The 26,402-nt window shown below is 43.8% G+C and overlaps 1 protein-coding gene across 2 annotated transcripts; it reads right to left on the bottom strand.

The window, feature by feature from the left end:
• Window positions 1-306: 306 nt before the first annotated feature.
• On the bottom strand, window positions 307-25,604 carry ACE2 (angiotensin converting enzyme 2). 2 transcript variants are annotated; one of them, XM_064470250.1, is made up of 19 exons: window positions 25,293-25,604; window positions 22,127-22,285; window positions 20,119-20,212; window positions 19,357-19,500; window positions 17,881-17,993; window positions 17,242-17,350; window positions 16,513-16,610; window positions 14,851-15,020; window positions 13,583-13,809; window positions 12,692-12,836; window positions 10,994-11,092; window positions 10,200-10,322; window positions 9,664-9,836; window positions 8,640-8,698; window positions 4,318-4,418; window positions 3,231-3,347; window positions 1,803-1,997; window positions 1,021-1,150; window positions 307-629 (listed from the first exon to the last, which is right to left on the bottom strand). In XM_064470250.1, exons 1-18 carry the CDS (start codon window positions 25,479-25,481, stop codon window positions 1,030-1,032), a joined length of 2,436 nt encoding a protein of 811 aa, XP_064326320.1. In that variant the 5' UTR covers window positions 25,482-25,604; the 3' UTR covers window positions 307-629; window positions 1,021-1,029. The 2 variants fall into 2 exon arrangements, with proteins under 2 accessions (XP_064326320.1, XP_064326244.1); XM_064470174.1 differs by having other exon boundaries at window positions 307-1,150.
• Window positions 25,605-26,402: the final 798 nt, after the last annotated feature.

Genomic DNA, 26,402 nt, shown 5'->3' with positions numbered 1-26,402 from the left:
GTCCTCACCACTCACTCAGCCATACCTTTGTCTACCTGAGCTCTGAATGATCCTAAAGGTGGAGATCCCACAGCGTTTCGCAGAGCATGGAATAGGCAACCTGTTCCAGTGGTGCACTACCCTCCTGGCAAACAGCTTTTCTTTTTCAGGTGAAACCTGAACCTCCCAAGCCTCAGTCTACTGGCCCCTGTAGGTAATAGCACAATCTGTATTTGTGGTACGCAGTATTTGTAATGCACTATTTGTAATAGTGGAGGCAACGGTTAAGGTACTGGAAAAAAAAAAAAACAACTTGGATCATTTAGTATTAAGGAAGTTTATTCTGTTTTTAGATGACAGCATAACACAAAGATCTTTTAAAAATTTTTTTTTGAGGGAGCATGGGCTATTTGGTCTCTACAATACTTATCAAGCAAACAGTTAGAAAAATAACTTATGTTACAACTTCCTAACAAAGATCCAGTGCCTGTTAGTCTTCATCCAGTATCCATTTTACACTGATACAAACTTCCTAAAGGTGCAAAAATTGCAGTTATTTCATATCAAATTGAGTTCTTCATCACTAAGGTTCTTCCGGTGGTCAGGGTTTTTTCTTCACAGTCTATTAGATGCACTTTCTAGGTCTCCATCTGGAAAGATCAAGAAGTTCCTCATGGGCATTAGGAATATGAGTTATGTCTGTCTTGATCGTATACAAGTGTATACTTCCAAGTTTTTATATCTCATTACAGAGGAAACAAAAAGAAGTTGGATGCAGCACATTTACGAAAAGCAGCACAAATAGTGTGTAATATTATGCGCATAATTCATAGAAAAGCCACAGGACATATGTATCTTCAGTTTTTGCATATTTTCTAGTTACCACATAAACAGCAGATTTAGTTGTTGTTGTTTTCTATGGACGAGGAGATTAATGGTCAACCAGAAGACATTATGTTTGATGACATCCATAGCGTTTTGGTCCTTGCTAGGGACTATTGCTAAAAGTGAAATGAAAAAACCCAGAAACCATTAGTGTACCCGTGTCCTCTAGAATGATGTTTGTGTCTCTTCAGGTGATTCAAAACCCATGTTGCTTTTTCCCCCTTCATCGTAAGGGTTCTCCTCTTCACAGTTTGATCTTGCTTCACTCCCATATTCTCTCGCTCTCCTGTAATGAAAATTCATTTTATATTAGTAGCCCCTGTTCTGTTCAAGTCCTTCTGGATCCTCAGAATCCCCTACTGGGATAATAATACTGTGTTTAAGTGGGAATATTTATATAAAAGGAATTGTGTTGCTTTTAAGAGGGACTGTAGCAAACCTACCACATTCTTAGAAACCCCATTAATGGAGAGACACAGAAAACCAAACCAGCTATATCACTGTTAATGCAACAATATTTAGGAAAATTACATTGCTGGACAGCCTCCGACAAGATTATTGAAAACTGCAGGTGCTGATGAATGTGGGCAACTCTGCTGTTGGAGGAGGCATTGTGTCCCCAGCAGGCCATTCCATCCACCTTGCAGTGGGGCTGGCAGAAGCCTGGCCACGCTCCAGCTCCCTGCGGCCACAGCATCCAGATGCCTTTGTTAAACTGCTGATGATGGGGAAATCACACTAAGCTGCCAAAGATGCCGTGCGCTGATAGGCAGGGAGCTGAACCTTTAGCTATCACTGTTGATGGAAGGGGGATAATAAGCTTTAATTCCCTAATTTGCTTCAGCTAGATTTGGCAGCCTATTTGTAAGCACCCTGATGATTCAATCATCAGGATGTCTCCTGATGGTCATGATCATAATTTCAAAAATATTACTCACTTTTTGCGATCTCTCTGCCCAGTGATGATCAAGACAATAACTCCGATGACAACCAGGCTAATAACCACGCCAAATATAATTAACCAGATGGTGACTGGCGGTTCATAAGGTGTGGCCAGGGTTGGAAGTATGCCCACAAACTCCAGTGTGTTATCATCCAGTCTGAAAGCCTCATTGATTCGTCCCCGAGACATCCTGCCATCAAGAGCAAATTCAAAGAGTTTCACTCATTTATTGGAAAGAAATAAATAGTTTTTACTTGTTTTATAAGTCTCCAGTGCGTCTGTTGAACTGCTCAATTGAAAAGGCTGCACAGGAGGTACTGCTAAACCCACGTTCCTTTTGGCAGAGGGTGGCGAGTGACAACCACAGTAAATTAAGCCCTTAACCCGTTGCAGCTTAACTGACATGTTCACACACTGTATGAACTTTTAAACTCCATCTTAACATTTATCAAAATGAGGCAAACAGCCTTCTGATCTCCCTCTCTATTTGCATTTTGCCCCTCATTCTCTTTACCCTAAGATTCTTGGCTATCCAGAAGTTTCCTAGATATGCAACAGACAACCACAGCTTTGACCTGTTTCCCTCCTACAGTCTTCCATAGTTTTGACTCTTGTGGTTTTCGCTGCCCCTGAAAATCCTCTCCCTTAGTGATTTTCCATGCCTTGTTTTTCCTGAAATTCTGCTTCTGCTGTTGAGTGCTAGCTAACCAGACAGTGACTTTCATAGCTGTATCGTTCTCCCTTGGTTCACCAACTTATCTCACTGCTTTACAACCCCATCTCATATTGCTGCTGCTTTTAGATTTGTGCCCTCTTCATTTCCCACTGTACATTATCCGTGACCATCTGCAGAGCTGCAGTTTTATTTACCATTTTTCCAACAATGACTCAGAGTGACGTCATACTGTGCTATAAAAGAGCTCTTCATTGACCCATAAGTAGGAACCAGCTCCTGCTCTGACCTCTTTTCTGTATAATTAAATACATATGGCTGTCTTTCTAATACATCATTATTCTGGAATCCTTGCTAACAATAATTCTTGCACTTCAATTTTTCATTAATGAGAGGAAGAAAACACACGTGCATGTACACACTGTTACTGGGCTCTGTATTTCAGAATATAAAATAGTTCCTGCTAAAGTCTGAGCAATTATATTTTCTGGCAAGGTATGATACAATTAGGTGTGTCATAGCAGTTTTACAAGCGCCCTGAAGCATTTTACATTGGCTGTTGTCCAAGACACCATCAGATAGATGGACTTTTTTCTTTCTGTCATAACAGTTTCTCTCATCCCGTTATTTCCATACTAACTGCAGAACTAAATTTCTTATCACCCTTTTTGCCTCTGCTGCCATGAGCACTGCTTTGCCTTTCACCTGGTTGGTTTTCTTTTTTTTTTTCCCCAGATAGAAAAATCTCACCTGATGGCATTTTCCACGTCAGCTTTGGGCACAACATCACTGATATTACCTGGCATGCTGACTGTAAGGTAAAAGGAGATCCTTTGTGTCTGTCGCCCAACATGGATATCTGTAATCCTGAATGAGAAATGGAAAAGAAAGGGGTTTTAACTGTTGACATGACATTAGTTTTAAATTCGGGCAAGTGAACAGTTGTGTTTGATCGGCAATGCCATGGCGTCAGTTTACACTGAGTGAATGCTTCCTAGTGACCTCAACTGGGAAGTTAAATCAATTTTCCTGACAGAATTTCTTTTTCTATGTGCTAATTTGTAACTTTAGATGGAGAGAGTCTATCCTGTACCTAAGACAATCCTTGGTGTAATTTTCCAAAGCGCATAATCAGCTGCAGAACAGAGAGTGTTTGGGGCAGGTCTCATGAATGAGGTGATGTGTGAAGTACCAAGTGAAAAAAAAAAAAATCCTTTGTCCTTACATTCCTTTGGGAGTAGATCCTAGATGTTATATGGCTGATGTTCTATAAAGTAATATCAAATAGCATAAGTAGATAACTTCTGAAATTTTTTGAAGAAACCTAATAAAAAGGGTTGGTTCTCTTACCAAAATCAATTTCAGGTGATAGATTTTATATTTGTAAGAGAACCTAGGTAAGATTCTAGAATTCTAGTGCTTTATAATCAAGTTTATCTTTCCTTGGCCCAAAACCTCTTGGATATTCAGTATCATATACATACATTGTTAGAAATTTTTATTTCTAATCAATGTGTCTTCCCTGATAGTCCCATATATGTCAGGCACAAATTCTCAAGGCTCACTTCCACCAATAAGCAGTGGGATACAAAGCCTTCTGCACCTTCTGAAGTTACCTATCTTTAGGATGTTACTCCTAAACTTCAGACTCCAGAGTGAAGAGAAAAGACAGCATGTAACCAAGCTGGCATCTTGCCTTTTACAACCAGCTGATGTTTGACATTGTTTGCTATCACCTTACATTTGACAGAAGGCACAATATAATTCCACCAATTCATGCCACTACCAAACTAGAAGCAATATAGACATAGTTGGCACAATTAAGCAAGCCACTCACTGGAATTTAACATCCTGTTGCTTCACCTCTGCAAAGTATTTTCTCATGGCATAGGCGACAGATGATTTGAACAAGAAGAGCTCACTTTCATCCCATCCATACTGCAAAAAACAGCACAAGAAAAATTAATCAGAGACAGCAAGTTATCTGACACTAAGAAATAATTCTAGAAAGAAACAGCAATTGTAATGCTTGGCATGCACTTCAGTATTATTTATTTGTGCCATGATAGCACTTCAGGAACATACTCAAACATTTTAGCTCCATTAATCTGGGTGCTCTGCAGGGGAATAACCAAGGAGGCATCCCCGCTACACGACACTGCATCATGCTGTCCCTCGGCAATTTCTGGTACCGTTACATGGGCTGCTGAAGATGCTGCAGTCCCAGCCCATCTCTCGGCCCGATGGGGAGCAAAGGCAGGAGAAGCAACATTATTCCTACTAAATACTGTGCATTCTGTTTGAGGTCTAAAGATTTCATAATTTAGCTCTCGTTTGAATCACATAATTTTATTTACAGACCTGTTCTTTTAAGAACGAGAAACACTGTGGTGGGGTTGTTGTGTGAAGGTGGCTCATTTATTTGCTTGATGAGCTGGGATTTTTGTTTGGAGTTTGTTTTGTTTCGGTAAAAAACCTCTTTGCATCACTATTTCTGCAACAGGCATATATTTGTTGTTTTTCCCTGGAGAATAGATAAGGTGATATAAAAAAATGCACTGCCTGTGTGCAGGCTCCTCCCGGCCTGCCTTATGAGTCCAAAGTTATTTGCGGTGGAAGTCAAAAACAGCTTCCCTGGGGCAGGAACTGAGAGCTGTGCAGGGGGCAAAAACCACTGCAGGAGCTGATAATGCAGCCTGGTCTGTCATGCAACACCACGTGTGCACGAAGGGAAAATTCCTGTCTGAACTCTGGCATTTTTTTTATCCCCTGAAGGCCTAGATTTAATTGCGTTTATGGTACCTGAGCAGGAATGCCTGTAAATGCTGTCAGTGATAGTTTTACACAGCTCCTGACTTTCTCGAGTATCATTTGGGAAGGTGTGGTAGAAGGTGGCTCTGTTGTAAGAGGCTTTATATAACCCATCTACATTTTTCAGTCCTGTCCTCCTCTTGGCACTTGATATAAAACAGAGAGAGAGAAGTACATGGACAAAAGAGCAAAAACTGTTGTCAGTCTGTGCAGGATCAGGCCTCAGGCAAGGGGCAGGTGACATGAAGGCCCTGCTAGCAAAGCAGCCCCGAGCCCGAGCCCGGCGGTGTGCAGAGGGCAGGGGCTGTGCCAGCTCTGGCTGTTCCCACTAGCACGGATTGAAGCTCTCAGTCACCTTTGCCTCGGTCACCAAATGCCCCCGGCTTTCTCCTGCTTGCTGGGCAGCAGGCAAAGCCCTGCGCTGAAGCCCTCTCGTTGTTACCGCTCTTGTCTCCGGCAGCTGGCAGTGTTCACCGTCACAGCCTACGATGCTGCTGTGCGGGGGTTCTCAATTTTTCATTTCTCACCAACATCTTTAGGCTCTGCAGGGCTTTTTTTTTTTTTCCTGTTTAACCAGGAGCTAATTGAGCTTGATTCCTCTACTGCTGCTTTCCGTACTGAGCATCTTAGCTTTTTAATCATTTATTTGTTTCCATGTTATATATTTTGTCTTTTTAAGTATGATGTATTTTAATTGCCACTGTGCCTCTCAAGTGCCTTTATAAATACCATTACAGGCTGTGTGGATGGGAAGTACCTAGCTGGCTTCTGATCTGTGTTTGAGTAATGACTACCCACACGCCTTCCCTAGGCATCTCAGAAACCTACCTTGGCCCTCACTGTTCGTTACAGAGGCTGCTTTGCCTTTCAGAGCAAAATGAACTTTGCCAAGGGCCTCTCTCCTACTATAGCATGTTCCCTACAAGATCCCGTGTGTGACTTGAAAGACAGTGTAAGTCTGGCCTCTAATTCAAAGAAGGATTTTCCATTCTAAAATCCATCAAAATGCCTGCAGGCTAACAGCTTTCCATTTCCTAACACCATCTTTTGTGCCAGCCTTTTATAACGTAATCATACATGTGACATTTACCCACTGGGGAATTGTGAATTAATGTTTGAAGAGGGGTCCCATTTTCAAGTGGCAGTCAGGGAACTGACACTCCTGGAACCCCTTATTTTAAATAAGACAGACCCTGAGTCATTCAGCAGGGGTCTTGTAACAGTTTCCCTTGGGAAGGCACTTTCATAAAGCCCCAGCTGAAGCAAAGCTGTGGGTGTTTCAGCCTCATCAGCTACACTGGTGATACAGCGATGCTACGGCTGCAGCTTTAATCACATCAGCCTGAAAACAATTAGCAGGGTAATTGCAGCAGCACATGCTCTGGCACAGCTGGTGTAAGCCCATCCGTGAGTCTGGATGCTTAATTTGCCAGAACTTCAGGCTATTGAATCTTCCGTGCTGGTAACAGCCAGGGTACATAGCTGAGAGGCGCAGGACTGTCTGTGTGCACTGCGGCTGCTCCTGCTGTCCCCCCAGTGAAGTTCCCTCTGCAGCAGTGGGGGGAGGGTGTCTTTCCCTTTCTGCCCTATCCAGTGCTAAAGAGCAGAAATACAAAAAGACTTGCTGGCATACTCAGAATGCTTTCTGCTGTCCTAGTGGTGCAACGCGGCTTGAAATACATCTTAAACAAACAGTTGCACTGGGTTCCTGGCTTCTGTGTGCTGTGAGCTGCATAAAGCAGCCAAAACATACTGCTCTGTAGCCAGGCTGAGATTCCTGCCCAAGGTTCCCCCTGCCTTTTCTCTATGCCAGGTCATGCATCTACCATCACCCACTGCTGGCATACCAGCATTCAGAGTCACGTCCCCAGGAGCTCAGCGTAAGGGAAATTTGTGGGGAGGCAGAAAGCTACTGAACGGAAAAGGTTTCCTGCAAGCTGGTGATGTGGGCTTGTTTTGCGAGGAAAATGCATGACTTGCTCTTCAGAGCTTAGGAACCTACCATCCATACCATAATTCAAATCAAGTAATCTGTATGAGATTGTTTTACAGCTGCTCAATTGCACAACAAAAGACTATGATGGCAAAAGGCAAGCATAAAAATGGTATTAAGATAAACATTAACCATAATGACTAATAAATGTGTTGTAATATGGAACCTTTTCATGCTGTTGATATCAGTTTTGAATTGTATCTAACTCGACTCAGCAGTCTAGGAAGCAATAGAACTCCAGTGGGGCTTGCATGTGAGGGAGTGATAGAAGCGAGAGCATCAATTCGTATGAAAAATGAGCCCATGGTATTGTGTCCTTGCTAGTCCAATAGGCTCCGACGCGCAGGTCTAAATGACCTGCTTGATGACATACTCGTTCTTGGAAAATTGCTAATGTTCTGCAAGGTGAAAATGGCCATTAACAGGAATGAAGTGTCTGCACTTAAGCCTTCTACACTGCCTCTCTGAGATTAGAATAAAGAGGCACATCTAGAATAAGGAGCAAATTTTCAGCCTCAGTTAAGCAAATGGGCTAAGGCAATGCTCTGTTTAAAATCTTAAAAGCCGTCTTTGGCTTTGATGAGTATTTTTGGTTGCTGTAATACATTTTATTGGGCCAGCTGGTGTAACTGGGGAAAGCAGACAAGCTCTTGGGAATGAAAGCCCTTCTCATCTGAAAGAGAAGCAGCTGGACTGCCCCCCACAATCTTAATAACAAAGCTGTCTCTGCATAAGGGTTGGAGGACAGGGAGGCAGCTGAATATATCAGGGCCTGGAAAGATTACAGCAAACAGGAAAACAAAACCTACAAAGGGATGCTGCTAGAAGTGCTTCAGTGTGAAATCAAGAGCATTTGAGAACAGAGAGTGGGATTCAACCCCACATTTAAATGTGAAGTAGCTGCTCTAATAATAACTTCTGAAGGCAGCCACAATAGCCGTGATAATGGAAACTAGAACTAATTAGGTAGAGGCTTTATTTAGACACACCAGCATAGCTGGGGAATATATAGCCATTTTCAGGTACATGAGTTCCCCTATGCTGCCCTCCAGGCCTGTCCTGTAGCAGGTAAAAAATTATCAGTACCTCCACAGAATAACTCAACTCATTTAGCTGAGATGTCTTTCTTAAAATGGGTGGGATCACTCCCTGGGAGATCCCTCCACTAATTATAGATGGAGTCTTGACCACAAACTCAGATGAGACATCTTTTATGTGATAACCCTTCAACTGAGCTGATACCACTCTTCAGGCACAAAGATCAGCTATACCCTGCCTTATTTTCTGAGAGCCATTAGCACAACATCTCTGTTGCCCAAGCAATGGGAATTGTGCCACAGCACAAACTCACTTACCGCCTGGCTCCCCAGTGCTGACTTCAGGCTGATGCGCACTTTGATGGCATTGTCAGAATCTGGTTTAAAAAGAAACAAGGGCCATGTCAGAGCTGCAGTGACAGAATTTCTGTCCCTGGGAAATGCTGGGATGGCTAGAGTTTCCTTAGAGGTTCCCCTGCTCCCCCTGGCCAGCTTGGTGGGATTGATCTTGTTTCCCTTCAGCCACCTCTATTGCAAAACTCCGCATCTGAGCTGTCAGTCACCCAAGTCTGGCTTTGTAGTAGACAGAAAGAGAGAGCACGTCTAGAGTGCAGTCCTCTGGTCTTCTTTAGACATTTCCTGAAGGAAACCCCTCTTTCCCGCCATTGGGAATGAGCAGCTCAGATGCAGATGTTGGTGTCCGGTTAGGTGAATCCTACCATTAGAGACTGGCACAGCACTGTAAGAGTTACAGTGCTTTCCAGTACTGACAGCGATTACGCATATATAACCTGGGTGGTTCAACACCCAATGTCACCACAATAGGCTGAAAAATGCATTTTTTCATGGTCATCTCCTTTTTCCTCCCCTTGAGCTCCCATCTTTGCCTAGCAGAAGACAGCAAACAAAATATTAGTAATTTTTCAGTGCTGGTTTATCCCTATGCCCCTAGCTCAGTGTCCCCTGGCTCCCAAGACCTGTGGCTCCCAGCCCTGCAAAACAGGCACGTCACTCTCAGGCAGGTACCATGTAGTTCCAAGCCTCTGGTCTTTCTTCCCTCTGCACAGCCCTCCCACTTTTCTATTGCTGCCACTATTAGAAAAAATAAACTCTATTTCTGAAAACTGGGTGAGGCTCTGACAAACTCCACGTGTGCTGAATTCTCCAGCTTTGGCCATGAGGAAGCCAGTCTGCCTTCCCATGACTAAAACTTACTGCTCAGTGTGCGTTTCCCATAACCCTGCTTCCCTAGCCTTCAACATTTACAAGAGGGAGGGACTTTTCTGGTCAAGGGTTTTGATGACTACTGAGTGTCCTTAATTCACACACAAGCCGTACGTACATGGAGCCCAGTCTGTTTTCCAACCAATGTATCTGCCAGAATTGTTTCTTTGCAGCCACTTATATAAAGGTTCGAAGTAGTGGAGCAAGGGCATTGCATTCATGTATTTCTCTCCTGTTACACTTTCCAGTGCTTGAGTCCAGGGCTTGGATCTGCCTAATTCAAGCAATTGTCTGTGCATGTGGAAGGAGAGGTAATATATGTTATTGCCATGTTCCATCTAGACATCTAGCAAAAAAAAAATCTGTGATTGGTATAAAAGTTTTCTTTTTTGCTTCTGAATTCCCTCCTTCCTCCCATCATTTCTATTAATAAAAATAAATTATTTTCTCATTAACAGGCAATTAAACCTTTGATGTTTAGATCCTCAGTGGATATAAATTTAGTCAACTTGACAAAATAAATGGAGTAAACATATGCTAAATTTTCAAACTAAGTCCATTTTGATGCAACCTCATTGACTCCAGAAGAGTTCAAGGATGAATTACACTTTGGTATACTCTAGTTTACTATGTGTGAGAAATTCGCTTTGTTACCTCAATTTCTGACCAGCTGCTTTGGAGTTGGTAATGTCACAGGTGTGAAGAGGGCCAGTATGGTTAGCTGCCTTGCAAAGTGCCTCCTGAAACTGGAACTGATAGATGGTCCGGGTGTAATACCTAAAGGAAGGGCAAGGAGAAGGAAGGCACAGGTTTTATTAGTCATCTGGCAAGGAAACCTGCAAGCCCTTGGCCTTGGAAAGCTCTGCTGTGTCAGCTGGCACTCCTGGGAGCCTTGGGAGGCTACACGGCTGGGAACGAGGTCAGCTGATATTTATAGGCTATGCTAACTCAGATTTAACAAAATGCCAAGATCAAATGCAGCAGAAGAGCCCTAAATCTGTTTGCTGCCACATAAACCAGAAGCGACTAAGATTTTTAAGGCCCAACTCTCTGCTCCAGCTGAGCCCTCTAAAATGAAATGTCTGGGACATGGAGGGACACCCATAGTTAGTTGCTTCAGGACTGCATGTGCATGGCCGAAGTGACAGTGGTACAGGGCATGCTGTCTTCCCAAGAGGCAAGCCCCTCATACAGATGTGCTCCCACCAGTCCGATGGCAGCATGAAGCTGCTCTGCTCAGCAAGAAGCTCAGCAGCCTCGTCCCTGCTCAGAGATTGCTGTGGAGCAGCCCCTGATGTCCACAGAAAATCTTCCGCTGAAATCAGTGACCTTCAGTCAGGGCTTTAAACAAAATAGGATTGTGTCCTGAGACTCACCAGTAGATGTTTCAAGTAGCTGGGGCTTGTTCTGTACCCAAAACATAAGCTATGAATTAAACACTGAGCTACCTTATGAATGAGTAATCATTGGCCACGTGAAACAGCATTGCAGGGTCACAATAGGTTTCATCATGAGGGACTGGTTCAACAACGCCAACTATTTCTCTCCTGGGGATGAAGGAAAAACACAGGATTTCTGTTAAGATATAATAAGGAAAAATAATCTGACTCTGTCCTTCCTCTGTATTATCTGATACGTATGGGCACCTCTCTTACTTCTAAACAGAACTCCATACAGCTCCCAGTAACCCCAAATAAGTACTGCTCTATAGCTGGAGACCACAAAGAAGAAGCTGCTTTGAAATGGATAGTGCAAGGAAGGGATTTCTACAATAGCAAGATGTGTGGGGAGCAATTAGTAGTATGAAATAATCTACAAGGCATGAGCTTCACATACATACCTCATGCCCTGGGCCATCCCGAGTTTGGAGACTAACACTTACATTTTTGTGCTGGGTAAGTGCTTACAGAGACTGGGTGACCCAAAAGGTCTATGGCCTGCTGTGCCACTGAGTTGGGAATGAGGTTTCTCTTTATTTTCCGCTCCTGAGAGTGTTTTTTCTGAGCAGTACTCTGGAAACAAACCCATGCCCTAAATTCAGAAAATAGTAACAAGCTAATATGGAAATCTTTTCCGTACACCTGTATTTCAAGGCCTTGTTCCAGCAGAGAGCTTTGCAGTGCCTCTGCAACAGATGTGATAAGCTTCCCTGAACAATTTGTCATTCTCCGCTTCTCTGACATCTCTGCTACTTTTGAATAAATTGAAGCTGACTGGTTTTTACAGTGGGTCAGGAGGCTTGCTTAAATCAAGTTTTATTATAGATTTTGTTTGCTGATGGAGGCTCACTGTTTGTGTTCGTGTTAGAGTGCAGGCTCCATTTTCAGTGTGGGGCCTGTTTGGTTTCTTTGCATTTTTCTGCCCCCATGTTAACCCACCCAGGAAATGTCAGACTCCAGTCAGATTGAAACCACTTTTTAATCTTGAGCTCCAAGGTGCTGGAAATAGATTGGCTGGTGGGCATAATCTGAAAATGCACCTCTGGTTATTATTTGCCAAGGGAACTGTATTTTCTTGACCAAAAAAGGTGGTATCTTAATACATAAGAAAGGAAGGAAGCAGTCTGGAGTCTTTCAGACAATTTGCCTCCAAAACCAGTCTAGAATGGGGAGGAAATGCAAAACAGAGGAGTGTGCACAGATATTTGGTAGATTAAGATCTGTATGCTTCTCAGGTTGGCAACTATGATGAACTTCACTTTCCACTTGTCCTTCAGGAGGTGGTGAGCAAACCAGAGCGTATGCTCAATGAGACATAGGGAAGGGCTGTACTTAAGCTACAAAGATGTCTTGGGGCATGCGTCAGAGGGATGGCAATGTTGATCCTGGGATCTGCAACATCCTGTGTGAAGGCTGTGGGCTGTCTTTATCAGAGAAGCTGACATTAGAAATGAGGAAAAAATCTGCCGAGAGGCAGGGTAAGCTGCCCAGGGCTGTACACAGTGCTAATGGGGATACATGGCTGGTGAGACATTGTCTGCACCTTGTTGGGTGTTTCAGGCTGGCACTCTACCAGGCTTTGCAGAAACACCCTGAGAGACAGACCTCGCCCTATGGGGGCACTGGCACCTCAGTATGTTGAGTAACTACGAAGGGTTGGTTTTGCAGGTTCATTTGCAAAAAAACCTCTTTGTTTCTCAAACTTACTTCATCTCCCACCACTGCTTCATCCATTCCTGCTTTGTAATCTCACCCCTGAACACCATCCACCTCCACTTCTCCAGCATGTAAGTAAAAGGCATTGTTCCAACAATCGTTAGTGCTTGTTTGAGCAGAAAGTTGATTTCAGTTTCTGAAGAGAGAAGCAGTTACGGTAATGGTTATGGTAGCAATTAGTATCTGATTAGACAGCTAAAGTTGCTTCCTTTAACAGCTAATGCTTACATCTGGTTTGAATTACTGATTTTCACTATGGAAAAAGTGGAAGGAAGAATATTACTGAAAAAACAACCATGAGAAAAAATCACTTAGCTATTGTATACCATTCTGTATGTCCTTTGGCATTTACATTTCACTATCCTCCTCTGGGAAGTTTTGAGCTGAAGACTTTGGTACATCTCCATCCTTACAAGGTAATACTCAAAGAAGCCAGACAAACTGCATTATAATGAGGGACCACCTATGTTGTCCATTCAATATTCACTTAAGTGGGAGATGTAATTCTCAAGGTTTCAGTTTCATTGGAACTGCTAAATACATACCTTGGTAGAGACACGCACAGATTCATGCAACAGAAACTGAAAAGACTGTTGGAGGCTCATATAAATGAACTATGAAGATTCTGGGATGAGTTGTTCAGTACTGAAGGTAATGAAGTGCTAGCTATTTGTTTCTGAATTATGTATCAGCATTATAAAGTAGTGACCCTTGCTTCACAATGTCATTTGGGAAAAAAAACAGTATTTCTGGTAAGTTAGTGGAGAAAGATTTTCAGAAGCCTTTCAGCTGATCATTCAGTTGGCAGACACAATCTTCTGCTACAAAATAAGGCCTGCAAGTGCTTTCACTGAAATATATAATATTTACACATTTATTTACCTTTATCCTCTTGGAAAGTTGGCTCTAGGAGGTCAAGAGATTTCAAATGCTGAGGAGTAGCTGCAGAAAGTGACATAATTTCACCTACTGCTTCATGGAAGCCCTCATTGGCGCCGCCTCTTAGCAGGAAGGGCTGCTCAGAGTATGCCATGTCGTACTCGATGTGGCCCATCTCATGGTGCGCGGTCAGGAAGTCGTCCATGGTCACTTTGGTGCACATCTTGATCCTGCACTCCAGAGCGAAGTGTTTGTGGTTAGAGAGACGGTGGCCTAGCCAGCTGCTGCCCAAGTCCTGCCTGCCGCAACCACAAAGCAAAGCAGCCTCCAGAGCTTGCGAACACCCCTAACCCTCACAAAACCTGGGCGCCCGGTCCTAGCATGGGGTGCAGTTCCTCCTGCAAGAGTGATGCTTGGAGGGGAACTCAGCAAAACACTTTCAGCCACCTTGAAATTGTTCTGGGAGTAAGAGAAATTTGCTGTTTTGTGAGAAGCAGCTGCTCTCTGAAACTTGTCAATAAACTTACTCTGTGTGTTGGAATAAGTACTCACCATCAAATTTAGGCAGATAGCAGTGTAAAAAACCCTGTGTTTCAGTGACTCCTGCTACTTCATCCTTGTATAGGTACTATTTAGTAAAGGAATTTCTTCAGGTAGGGTTTCCTTTCACCTTCCCCAGACTGCTGAGGTGTGAGGCTGGCAGCTTTCACTAAGGCTTTCCTGGGGACCAGCCTCTTTCCCCAGTAACTGCAGGGACTGCAAGAGGGGACAGAATTTGTCTCAGAAGACTTCATTGTGTGGGAACATGCTGTCCCTCTCCTTTCCCAAATATGGAAGAGACTGATGGATTTTCATGAAACTGCATATATCTGCTAAAGACAGATGGTGGGCTATCAGGAGGTTTTCACTTGCTACCCAGGGACCCTGTGCTATTGCTGCAGAATGTGCAGGTGTCTACAAATCTCACTGGTATCCACAAGCACCCACATTTCTGCTTATTCCTTAAGCCCTGGGATATAGTCATTATTTCTCTAATTCATATAAATAAGAGGGACTTCTCTGATTAAATTTGAGAGTAGTCCCTAGGTCTTCACAGAAAGTTACACAGAAAGGTTTACAGTCCCACAAGACCCCTGCTCTCTTGTCTTCCTTTTCCCTCTTACCAGCCAGAAAAAAAAAAAAAAAAAGATTAAATCAGCACGGTGCACCTTTAGTGAAAATATGAATGTCCTAGGAGATGGCATAAAAATGGGTCATAGTAATTCCAGTACCTGTAGTCTTTTTTCCCCAGATCCCACGCTGTAGGATGGCAGACAACCTTCCTGTTGTCAGTTGGCTCTGTGAGCATGGAGTTATTCCAGAAGCCCTCAGTCATTTTCTCGAGGCCAATGGAGAAGAAGAATGCCTCAGCAGCTTTGAATATTTTAACTGCATCCCATTTCTGAAAGAGGCAACACCACCATTAACCACTGCTTCTGCATGGAGCCTGTGCCCAACGGATGGCTTAACATGGGCAGCTGACTTCATCGTTATCTCCCAGTGACTTCAGATCAGCACCTGATTTACTGTGAGTAAGATGGTAGTGCCTGCCTTCAGCACTTCTGTAAATTCTGCTGGGAACTGGAATTAAGTGTTTTCACCACAAACAAAATAGGTTTCTGCACTTCAGAGGTTCAGCAGATAGCACCTGACCCAGACCAGAGAAGCCCTTAAACAAAGATAAGATGGTGAAGATAAAAAAGGCATTCCTGTCAGTAACATGTCAGATCTGGGACCCAACCCTTCAGCCACTTCAGTCAGGGACAGCTCATCCGAGGGAGCAGAGCTGCACTCCCAGCAGATAAGCATGAGAGGAGATCGCGGCCAGAACCATAAAACCTCGCAAATGTATCTAGAGGAGTTACTTATCAGATTGTAACTGCATATTAATGTCCAGAATATTTTTGTCATTCTGCAGCTTTATTATTCACATAGCAGGAGCTCTGCATTTACTGGACTGTTTTCGCAGAGATTCAGGTGGCTGGCAGCTCGGTTGGATGAGAATCCTAAAGTGAGCACATCCACCAAGAAGGGTGAGCCCAGCCTTTGCGCCAGTGCTCTGTAAGTAATGCTTCCTTCCTCACGGTGGTAGTTCAATATATACCAATCTATGATTACAAAGGGTCAGTACTGTAAAACAGAGGTGAGAGTAATGCAGACTTGTACAAACTGCTTATGAATCAAATCTAGCTATTCCTTCTCTTGCCAGCGTAACATTTGTATGGCGTGCTCCCTATGAGAGAAGGGTAGATTTCAGGTGAACAATGACATTTCAGAAATCAAATTCCACCGATCACATTTTGTTTTATAAAAGAAGTGAAGCTCAGGCAGGACTACAGCGAGGTATCTTCAACCACGTTCTCAGTCTGGTAAAGGTGCTGTCACGGCTGTTAGCACTACAGATCTCAAACACAGACCTTATGGTGCTATGCAGTAATCAAAAGATAAGAGGCAGCACTGCAGTTTCCTAGCTGTATCCAAATAAACAGGACTGGCAAAAAAACCCCTGCGATATACAAACTATTTGATTATGGTGATGGCTGGCAAAGGTCATATTTGATACCAGCCAACTCCATGACTCCTGAAATATTTATATGTACAAAATATATCTGTTAATGGATAGGTGTCTCTAAGGAAAATAGAATGGAGCCAAGATTAAGCCAGTCAAAGAGGGTAGAGAAGAAAGAGAGCAGAAGAGCTAAAGAAAAGGCACAGTGGAAAATGCAGGAACACACTAAGGTGAAGAGCAAAAAGGGATGCGGAAAGGAATGTTTTGTTGGTGGCTGTGTCTGCCTTAGTGCAGCTATGGTTTTCTAGAGAGCAGCTGAGAGTGTATAATTTTTATACCATCCAGATTTGTTACATAATGCATATTGCATAAAGGCATGTCTTACCTTTTCAACCATTGCAGAAGTTACATCAATGTTTGGTTTGGCTGGATAGGGAACGGTCAAGGCATACAGATTTGTCCAAAATCTACCCCACATATCACCTTCAAAAAAGAGAGAAACATAGAAATACTTTAAATTATTGACTAGGTATTGTTCAAAAGTGCCGGACAGTTCTATAAATTGTGCAGTGACACAAACAGGGACTCCTATACATCCAACCACAATGTGATTTCAGGACCGATCGCTTTCCTGAAGGTTTATTCACAACTGAACATCCATGTTGTTAGTCCACGTGATTGCCGTTGCCGTGTTCATGTACATCAGTTACAGAAGCTTGATGTTTCGTGCTTTGAAAGCAAAGTCATGAAATGTGGGAGTTTAGGATAAGATTTAAAACGAAAAACAAGTCTCTCTGAAACTCTCATTTCTAAGGAAGACTAGTGCTGCTGAGGGGAGGGAAAAGTCCCAGCCCAGTGCTGGAGTTTTGAGCTGGGTGCCACCAGCTCTGGCAAGGATGGAGGACACCTGAATTCCCTATCTGCCTCTGCTGCTAAGCACCTATGTCATCTCTGCCAGGGATGACTTCTTCATTTCTCCTCTCCCCTTCTCTTATCTGTAACCTGTTTGTTAATATCCTGATTAAACAGGCAGATTACTCTGTTCCCATGTGCCTTGAAGGTGACTGTCCTGTGTACAGAGTCAGGCTTGTGCGACACGGCCACATTGACATACCCAGCAAGTGAGCAGGGAGGCATCCTGTGGAGCTGATGAGCTCAGGGCCATAGACCTGCTCCAGCCGGTGCCTCACATAGGCATGCAGCTGCTGGTACAGAGGTTTTATCTGGAGGCAGAGGAAGAGAAGGAAACAAATTATTTTCTCTTTGCTCTATGCCATTCATCCCTCCTAAACACATCCTCAAAGATGTCTCTGACAAAATTCTCCCAGCAGGTAAGTGTACCCCAAACCTGCAGCTGAGCTTTGTCCCCTGCCTCAGGGCTCAAGCACTGAGTCCAGATCCTAGCCACAGAAGTCCTGCTCAGGTACAAGGGAGGGACCATTGCTAACTTTAGATGCTATCTCATGGGAAACACACTTTCCACCATGGGCCCCATCTGGAGGAGAGACATGGATCTGCACAGCTCCCTCTTTCCCAGCTTTTGGCACAGCGCAGCCTCAGGGGACCAAGCTGGTCCTAGGATGGCTGCAGAGGTGAAAATGCTGTGTATGTCTCCCAACATATGTTAACCCCATGTAGACTGAAATTAGCCAGTTTAGGGCAGGTCTCATCTTCCTTCACAACATCGACACATGAGTCCACCATCACAAAACACAGCCCTGTGGCCAAGGTAAGAGATTTTTCCTGCCTCTACCTGCTCAAATGTCTTCTCCACATCTTTGACCAGCTGGTCACGGCTGTATTTGTAATTTTCTGGATAGTCTGCTTCATAATTTGCTCTCCAATAATCTCCATAGTCAGAATAACCTGTAAAGCACAGATGCATCACATCAGGACACCACACATGGCACTGCTCAGGTCTGCAGGAGCAATACAGCTCTCTGCTGATCCCATGCAAACTTGCAGCCTTTCCCCCAAAGCAAAGCAGCAAAGCACAAGAAGCTCTGGGTCTAGGGGAAGGAGAGTGGTCCCCCAAGGCTCTGTCCCACAAACATGCAGGTATGGGAGATTTCCAAGAAATGCAGAAGTTGCAATAATGGTTATCTGCTAATTAGAGTCATTCCAGTTGGAGACAGAGGTCAAAGGAAATCATCACTCCTGACTGAAGCTCCTGCAGCTATGAGGGAGGGCAGCCTCTGCTCAGGCTGGAAACTAAGGGGTTCTCACAGAAAGTATAAGCTGGTGGATATTGAATATGAGCCTCCTCCTGCAGCAACAAAACCACCAGGGCAGATGAAGGCACCAGAATTGCAATGCATCTCCCAGTTCCACAGAGTCTTCCAGTCCACTGAGCTCCATCAAGCCTGGAGTAGAAATGGCTCATAGCTGAGGTCTCTTCCTTAGTGGTATGGAGGAAGGTCATAAAGACCGTTACTTAACGTTTGGGTTTTTTTCCTGTCTAACTATGTGGACTATAATTTCTTATTCCTGGTGCCTAGCTTTAGCTTGTCAATTTTCACAAAACAAGGAGTATAGGAAAGTAGATGATACAGCTGCCGTTTGTCCAACAGACAGATGACGTAGCTACTTCAGAAGTTATTTTAGAAGCCCCCCAAAGAAAATTAGCAGCCACCTGCATTCCTGTTCATTTAAGAGACAGTTCCCTATGATTTGTGTGGAGATCTCTGACTGGAAGCACACTTCCTTAGTGTAAAATCCTTTTTAAGCACCTGGCTGCCCCTGCTGGCCCAGGCCTACCAAATCTGATCATTCCAGTTAGGGCATAATGCTTACAAAGGTACCACTGCTTGTGGCTGGTGCAAGAAGGTCAAGGCTGATAGAAAAGAGAAGGCACCGCCAAGACTCATCACCAGCAGCGCTCAGAAGTTGTTTAAATTGAGCATGCTTGCCCATAAGTCACAAGCAGTGAAGTTCTGGCTAAGGCAGTATGTAATGACGGGCACTGATACATTACAGCATTTGGGAAAGGTGCCAACAAAGGCGTCCCTCTTTTGTTCCAGGCTGGTGACAGATGTCTGATCTGGTCAATGGCACCTGTCTGCATTGCTTCTCGCCTTGCAATGTGCGCACCAAGAGCAAATTATGTGCAGAGTGCAGCTCATCGGTGCGTAAAAAAGTATGGGTTTTGAATTCCAGTGCAAATTGTGCAAGACTGCAGTATGTTTGTTAATTTCTGGAAGCCAGAAAAAAGTAAAAAAAAGTGACTTACCATTAAGCTTTGCAACCTCATTTTTAAGTTCAACATACTCTTCATATAATGGTCTCATCATCCTGCCAACATCAGCTCTCCAGCCTTCCCAGGCCCACAGTCTCTCATGATAATCCGTGCTGTTAGCCATAATAGTGTCCAGACCTGTCAGGAAAAAAAAAAAAATCAGTTCTAGGCCTTGAAAAAGCAGAATCTCTGCATTTTTCTTTCACAGCAGGCAAATGAGCCAAAGTGAAAAAAATTTCATGAACTAAGAAGAAAACACTTTGTGTTTGATATATCCCATTATTTTACCCCGTCCTTTTCTGATTTAAGGTTATCCCTTTCTTCTCTTTAAGAGACATGGAGCAGACCATGAGTCTCTTAGATGCTCTCTCTACATTAGCTTCCCTTAAGTTGGTAGCATTCTTGGGACTGGCCTCAACATAACATTGAGTCCAACAAGACTTTGATGACAGGGGAAAAGGATAGACTTTCTGTGATGTAGCCAAACCCCAGGTGACAGGCAGGCTGTCACGCAAGCTGAGAAGCCCTCTCCAATTTTGTTTACTACAAGTAGGAGACAGTATGTCTCATGAGCAGCAATCCTGCTGAAGGTCCCTGAACTGCAAGGTGCAATTAAATTATGACTAAGATTTAGATAGCAGAATATATCTTTTGAAACTACAGCCTGTTCTCTTGCAGTCAGGATCCACCCTTGGGCTTTTTCTTTTTGAACCCTGAGTGTAAAGGACACAGTAGGGGCAGTGGTTAGTACCGTACCTGGCTCCAGCACCAAACACTCAGACGGCTCAGTGATTTTACAGACGGTCCCAGTGCTGTAGATGGTGCTCATCGTATTTAGCACAGTGTTCAGCTGCAAGTTAGATGCGAGATAGCTCATTAGAAACCCACCCTGTGCAAAATAACAGCCAATTACGCTAATTCCTTAAGAGCTTGATTCAATACTTCAGCCACCAGCTTAACATTCAAGCATATGTTTAAGCTCTTAGAGATTAATGAAAGAACTTGCCTAAATGCATTACCGAACCAGTACCTAGCTGGAAAAGACAGATAATCTCCCAAATATGAGATGTAATCTACAGGTTCTTAATATCCAGTTAGACAGAGCTCTGGATTTAATGAGCACAGACTGTCACAAGAGAGCTATCAATATACAGCAGCAATAAAACAATAAAGTTTAGCAATGAACTTCCATAAGCGTGGACCCACCTAAACTTTCCAGGTAGGCTGTGGTTTTGAATGGCAAAAAAAAAAGGGCCCCTTGTGCAGATGCTGCCAGGCTGACTGTTGCTTGTGGTTTTTAACATCACATCACACTAATTGCATAGATCTGCTTATATTCCATTACAGAGAGGTTACAGCTCATGTCTTGGGTCAGCTGAAGGCCAAATGCATCTGAAATCATTCAGCTCTGTCTCAGAAGCTATGCTATATAGCTCTGGTTTGAGGCTTTTTTTTATGTTTTAAGGTTTTCATACCTCTAGAAAAACATGCATCACTTTTAGCTTTTCCTTTAGGACTATGTTATTTCTCATTTAAAGCTTTAAATCAGAGCTGCGTAGAGCTGTCCATGGGAGGGGTAGTAAATTACTAGCTCTAACTTTATCTCTGTCAGCATTAAAATAACTGGGTGCCCAGGGAAATTTTTGTATCAGTGAAGAATATTTACATATTCCTACAGAATCCCATCAGACTGTACAAAAAGTCACTTTTCAAGCAAGAACCAACAATTTCAGCCTCAAAGGCTATTTATCTAGGAAACTACAACTGTCTAAACCAGGAGGATACTGAAGAAAATACCTCCTCAACAGAGACAGCATTGCCATCAGTGCACTGCTGTGCTCCAAAATAAATGTGAACTGTCAGCATTCCCAGAAGGGAAATCTGTCTTTCCAGAAACACATCTCATTTGGATCAGAGAGGAGATCCAGCCAGTCCACTGCTTCTCTTGCATGGTGGTTAACACTGCTATCTTAGCAGAAAAATCTCAGGATCCTTCTATAATTAGGACTGCAGGATCCCCTAACTCAATGAAAAGTTTCAATTTGACCTTCAGCAAAAGGAAACTAATTTAGCCCTCAAGTGTTTGGCTATAAATCCCTTTTGAGTCTGCATAGCTGCTCACTCCAATTCCACATGAAGTCATTATCCCTATACATGCCTTTTACATGAACTTGTCAGTAGAAATGTCAAATCTCATTATCAATTTTGCCAAATCCTGATGGGTTTCAGCAGCTTTCTGAGGAAGGAGGTCACCAACCCTCCCCAATTTCAGGCATCCCAGGGGGCCCACTGCATGGAAGTATCCCCTCTTTTCCACAGTTTGATAATGCAACATGTGCAGAGAAAGTCAGTCTTCCTCCACCTCCACTTTTTTGACTCATTGAATGTCCTTTCACCTATCTCTGCTCATTGCCCTAGGTCTGGACTTAGCCAAGCATTTACCACAGGTCCTCTTTTCTTTTTATGACTAATCCAGCCATTTATGCAAGGACAACTCTGAGGCGTGTGTGTGTTTGAAATTAATTGCATGGATTACATGGCAAAACTGCTGACTTGAATGAGAACCAGCTTCCTAAAGCCAGACCACCCCTCCAGTCCTGTAATGCTATGAGCACCTTGTACAGGTACACTCTCCATACTGATGCTGGGAGACAGCATCATCCCGAGACAAGCAGGGTGGTGACAGCACCATGCCCTCGCTCAGGGGTGTGGTGGGAGGCAGCTCAACTCACCTGACAAAAATGAGCTACATTCAGCAACTTACTCTGTCATATTTATCCTGTGACAGCACAGATGATCCTCTGTCCTGGAGACTCTGGATCTGGAGTCTGGTGAGAGCATCCTGGATGCTGGATAACGGGAATCTGCTGGAGTTCCTGGATGCCTCACTGTAAAATGCGGACCACTTGGCATCTGCCTCGTTCTGAAAGGGGTTCACACAAACCCTGAATTACTCCACCAAAAGAGTGCAGCAGCCTGATGTACCCAGTGAGAAAAAAACGTTACTTCCGGGGAGAACTTAATTCATGGAGACCACCTGAGGATTGAGGGTTGAGCACTTGGACTGTGCAGTGAAACAGCTGGAGAACTTTTTGGCTTTGTTATAGTCACACACCCAGATAACCATTTTTCTTTGGAAACAGCAAAAAGCAGGAGTGTCTCATCACACCATAGTTGTTGTAATTGATCCAGCACCACTGTGCTGTGTTCCCTGCTACTCTAAATCACCACGTATGCTTCCCTTAGTACTTTTCTTCACCCACCCTTGCCTAACAGAAACCAGGTACGAGCCAGGGCACAAGAGTTCTGTGACCCAGATGTCATTCCCCGTTTCTGTTTCAGCAGCAGTGACAGACAGCAGCCAAGATAATGAGTCCTTTCATTATGCAAATATCACTTTCTCCTGAAGTTTTTGTAAATAAAAGATTATACGTGGGCATAGGAGGCTTTAAATAGGTGCCTTAATTGGGCGTGCAAAACCTCAATGTTTTGCGTGAGATTGCTTTTACCACTGCTGCAGTTACATACCATGACACGTGAAGTTCCCAAATTTCAGTGCACAAAGTAGCAACATGAGAACAGTATTTGGATTTGGGACTGTCTTATTCATCTTTTTAAAATATGTTTGTACATAGTTTAGCACATCAGCACCCATCCCAAATGGCAAGAAGAAGACTACTAATTAACCTGGGTCTTAGGGACAGTTTAATTAATTATGCTCATGCCAAAGCTTCCCCGGTTGTGAAGAGAGCACTTGTAATGCCCGTCCCTCCCTGCTGAGTCATCAGGAAACACAAATGTCATATTGTGCCTGAAGAGCTCTTTCAGGCACCCTTCACCTGCTGTGCAAACATGTGGCGAGGCTAACACTTTTGCCAGAGCTGTGCCTGAGTTGTCCAGCCCCATGCTTGATGAACCCACTGTACCTGCTTTATGCTCTGGTGGAGAGAGGCGGTGGCAGATGTAAGGCCTTGGCAGTCCCATCTCTGCATCACCCCCTGCCCGTGCAGCCCCTCTGTGGGAGGACAGCCACCACCGGGAGGCTTTCCAAACTCTCCCCTTCATGGGAGCAGAGCAAACAGCCCCGCCGCCACTCAGCAGCTTGCAAAGCTCAGTGGCCAAGAGCTTCATAAGCACCCAGAGGAAGAGCATCACTGTGTACATCTGTTTCTGAACTCCTTATCCTGAGCAGGGACAGAGAAGTGCCTCAGGAGTGGCGGGGCAGAAGAGGGGGGTCCCCAATTAGAGGAACAGGTTGATAAGTCAGAGGAATAGTTATGGGGTTTGTGGCCCAATTAACAAGGAAAATGGACGGGAGGGAGCCAGAAGGGACAGTATTCATTAACTCTGCTCCTCCAGCAGAAAGGGAGGAGGGGAAGCTGTGGGTTTATTACCAGCGCTACTGAAGAGATCAAGTGAGAGAAAACATTCTCTCTGAGCACTGGACTAATTGGTTCTTATTGCCGGTATCTCCTCATGTATTTTATTATCTCATTAATGCTGAAAGTACTATATGGGGCTTTCATTTTACGTGTTTGGAAACATTACAGTTTAAGTACCTAGTGCCTTGGAAAACATTCCAGATTGACAATGATTAGTCATTAGGATTTCTTCCAGCAACCAGGGTCCTTGCTTTAATTAAGAAATACGATAATTAAACCATGTTTTAATCAAGCTATAAGACCACAAATTGGAAGACTTAAACCATTACACAAAAGTAGATGTAGGATGTTCAGCTTCATTTTTATGCTCTGAATTGTTTTCCTCTGAAGATTGAGTTAACTTTAAAACACACACAGCCACAAAATTCAAGGTGGTTTTGTTCATTTTGAAAGACTCCAAGGTTATGAGATGCTAGGCTGAGGCATGGCAGTACCAGTAACCAGCCAGATCATGGCTGACTGCTCTTGATAAGCAGTACTTGCCTAGAGACCCCGTTGGCTGGGACAGCTAGATGTTGGTGCTGAGAAGCAGGGAGAACTGTGTTGCATGATAGCGTAAGTACAAATGCTGTGGTCCTTCCTGAAGATAGAAATTGACTTTCAAACCAACGTACTAGAGCACTGCACTACAAACTTCACTGCTGGCATTTGAAAATCCATGATCTCACTTCATTTTTTCCCAGCTTAATACCTCCAGGCAGTCTACCAACAGCCTTGACTATGCGAAAAGTAATGAGGACCGGGGTGGAAAAGTCCCCCACTGGGTAAAGGGTGTGGAGTGTGGACCACTATATAAAACCATCAGCTAATATTTAATAGAAAGCTTACATGCAGAAAATGTTTGCATATTCAGTGAGAAGTAAAATAATTTCAGCAACAGAGGAGAGACAGCATTGTCTGTGTCAGTAAAAAGCGCAGTGTTAGTTCAGTCTTAGGAAAAGTGGGAGACCTGAGCTCAGGTGGGCACAAGACTTGAATCCTGTTTCCTCGTGCCACAGGGCAGCACCTAGCCCAGGCCCTGGGATAAGACCATCCCCTCTGAGCTGTGCCATCTCGAAAAGGAAAGGGGCCCCACACAGAAACGCCGTGGCAGGAGGCACTGGTGGTGGTGGACCTCGAGCAGAAGAAGGCATGTCTCTCCATCCAGCTCATATTTTGGAGCCGAACATGCAGTGCTCCCTCTCCTTTTCCCTCCGTTCACCAGGGTGACTCAAGGTGATGGCTAGGGACAAGCCCAGACTCCAGCCACCCCCCTGCAGTGCGAGGGCAGCCCAGGCACCAACCCTAGGCTGTAGAGGCTGGTAGTAGCCCAGGCAGCCCCAGTGAGGCATTGCTACATTAAAGCAAGCCCCTCTTCCCTCTTGAAACTGAACCACAGCTACCAAAGAAGTAGCACTCTAATTTCAACCAACTTCAGTGGAATCAAAATAAACTAGAAAGTAGCAGATTCCGAAAACAACAGTAAAACCTGCAGGATGGAGCACTTACCATTTTCCTGGCAGTCTCCTCAGTGATGTTGGTGTTGTAGTTCCATGAGGCAAGGGAGCTCTCATAGCTGATATTTTCTGCCCTCCTGTTAAACTCTTCTAGAAACGTTTGAGCTTGTTGCGTGACATCCTGAGGGGTCACAACAGCACTCAGACCACAAAGAAGACAGAGGTGGACCAACATATTCATGTCCGGGCTGAGAACCTCCCAACAAAGTAGGTTTCCTCAGGTAAGCTTCTCTGTGGGGCTCTGTCTCATCAGCCTTCGAGCATGGCTAGCATGAAGAAAAGGCCGAATCCAATTTCCTGGGCCTTTTATAGGTTTTATCCATTGTAGGAGAGAAAGGAAAAAGTTTTTTATAAAAAGCCAAATAAACAAAAGTCAATGATTAACTTTGGAAAAACATAATTCCTCCTGTCATTTTATGGCCTTCTTATAAAAGGCTTTTACTTTTGGTTAATGTTTCCCAAATGTGCTGTCAATGATACAGCTGGTCACTTTATCTATAGCCTGACTGTGTCTTTGGTAGCTCAGAATCTGTGAATCCTTTAACAGGTTGGTGATAAGCTGTAAAAATATTTAGAAACTTCACTGAAACACCAAGCCGTGAACCTTAACTCCCAGGCAGGAAGAAACCCCAGTTAGCCTGACATAGGATACCTGGTTGAGTGTTTAGGCCCATGTTTTAAAAGTCTTTGCAAAGCCTGAGTGATTTGGAGAATATACCTCATTTTCAAAGCAACTGGGGCATATAAAACCAGGTTTTTAAGTGTCTTCACTGAACTGTCAAAAAGTAGCAAGACTTTGTGGGAACACATCTTGCACAGACACCTAATCTGAACTATAAATCAACTGGATTTAAGCACTAAGATGACTAAGACTACTAAGATGACTCCAGTTTAATATCTAAATACCTTTGCTAATCTAGCCAGGAACCTAGCACTTACTGGAAATCAATGGGAAAATCAATGCATGAATTAGTTCTGGAAATGCAGCTTGGGTTGAGTGTTATCGATCAGACAATACCTTAGTATTTTTTAAATTAGCCTATTTCTGCTCAGTATCACTGGGTTGCTTTTGTTTTCCATTTGTTTGTCTGTGTGTTTCTTG

Source organism: Phalacrocorax carbo, chromosome 1 (assembly GCF_963921805.1).
Source record: "Phalacrocorax carbo chromosome 1, bPhaCar2.1, whole genome shotgun sequence".
In the NCBI taxonomy this organism is placed as follows: Eukaryota; Metazoa; Chordata; class Aves; order Suliformes; family Phalacrocoracidae; genus Phalacrocorax; species Phalacrocorax carbo.
The sequence above is the reverse complement of the archived record's forward strand: the minus strand, read 5'-3'. Positions and strand labels throughout refer to the sequence as shown.

Excerpts from the sequence above, each read along its gene's own strand:
- ACE2 (XM_064470174.1), bottom strand. The coding sequence starts at position 25,481 with ATGAATATGTTGGTCCACCTCTGTCTTCTTTGTGGTCTGAGTGCTGTT. Across the intron at positions 15,021-16,512 it reads CTTCTGCAATGGTTGAAAAG|AAATGGGATGCAGTTAAAAT; the intron begins GTAAGACATGCC and ends TGCCTCTTTCAG. Across the intron at positions 3,348-4,317 it reads CAACAGGATGTTAAATTCCA|GATTACAGATATCCATGTTG; the intron begins GTGAGTGGCTTG and ends TTTCTCATTCAG.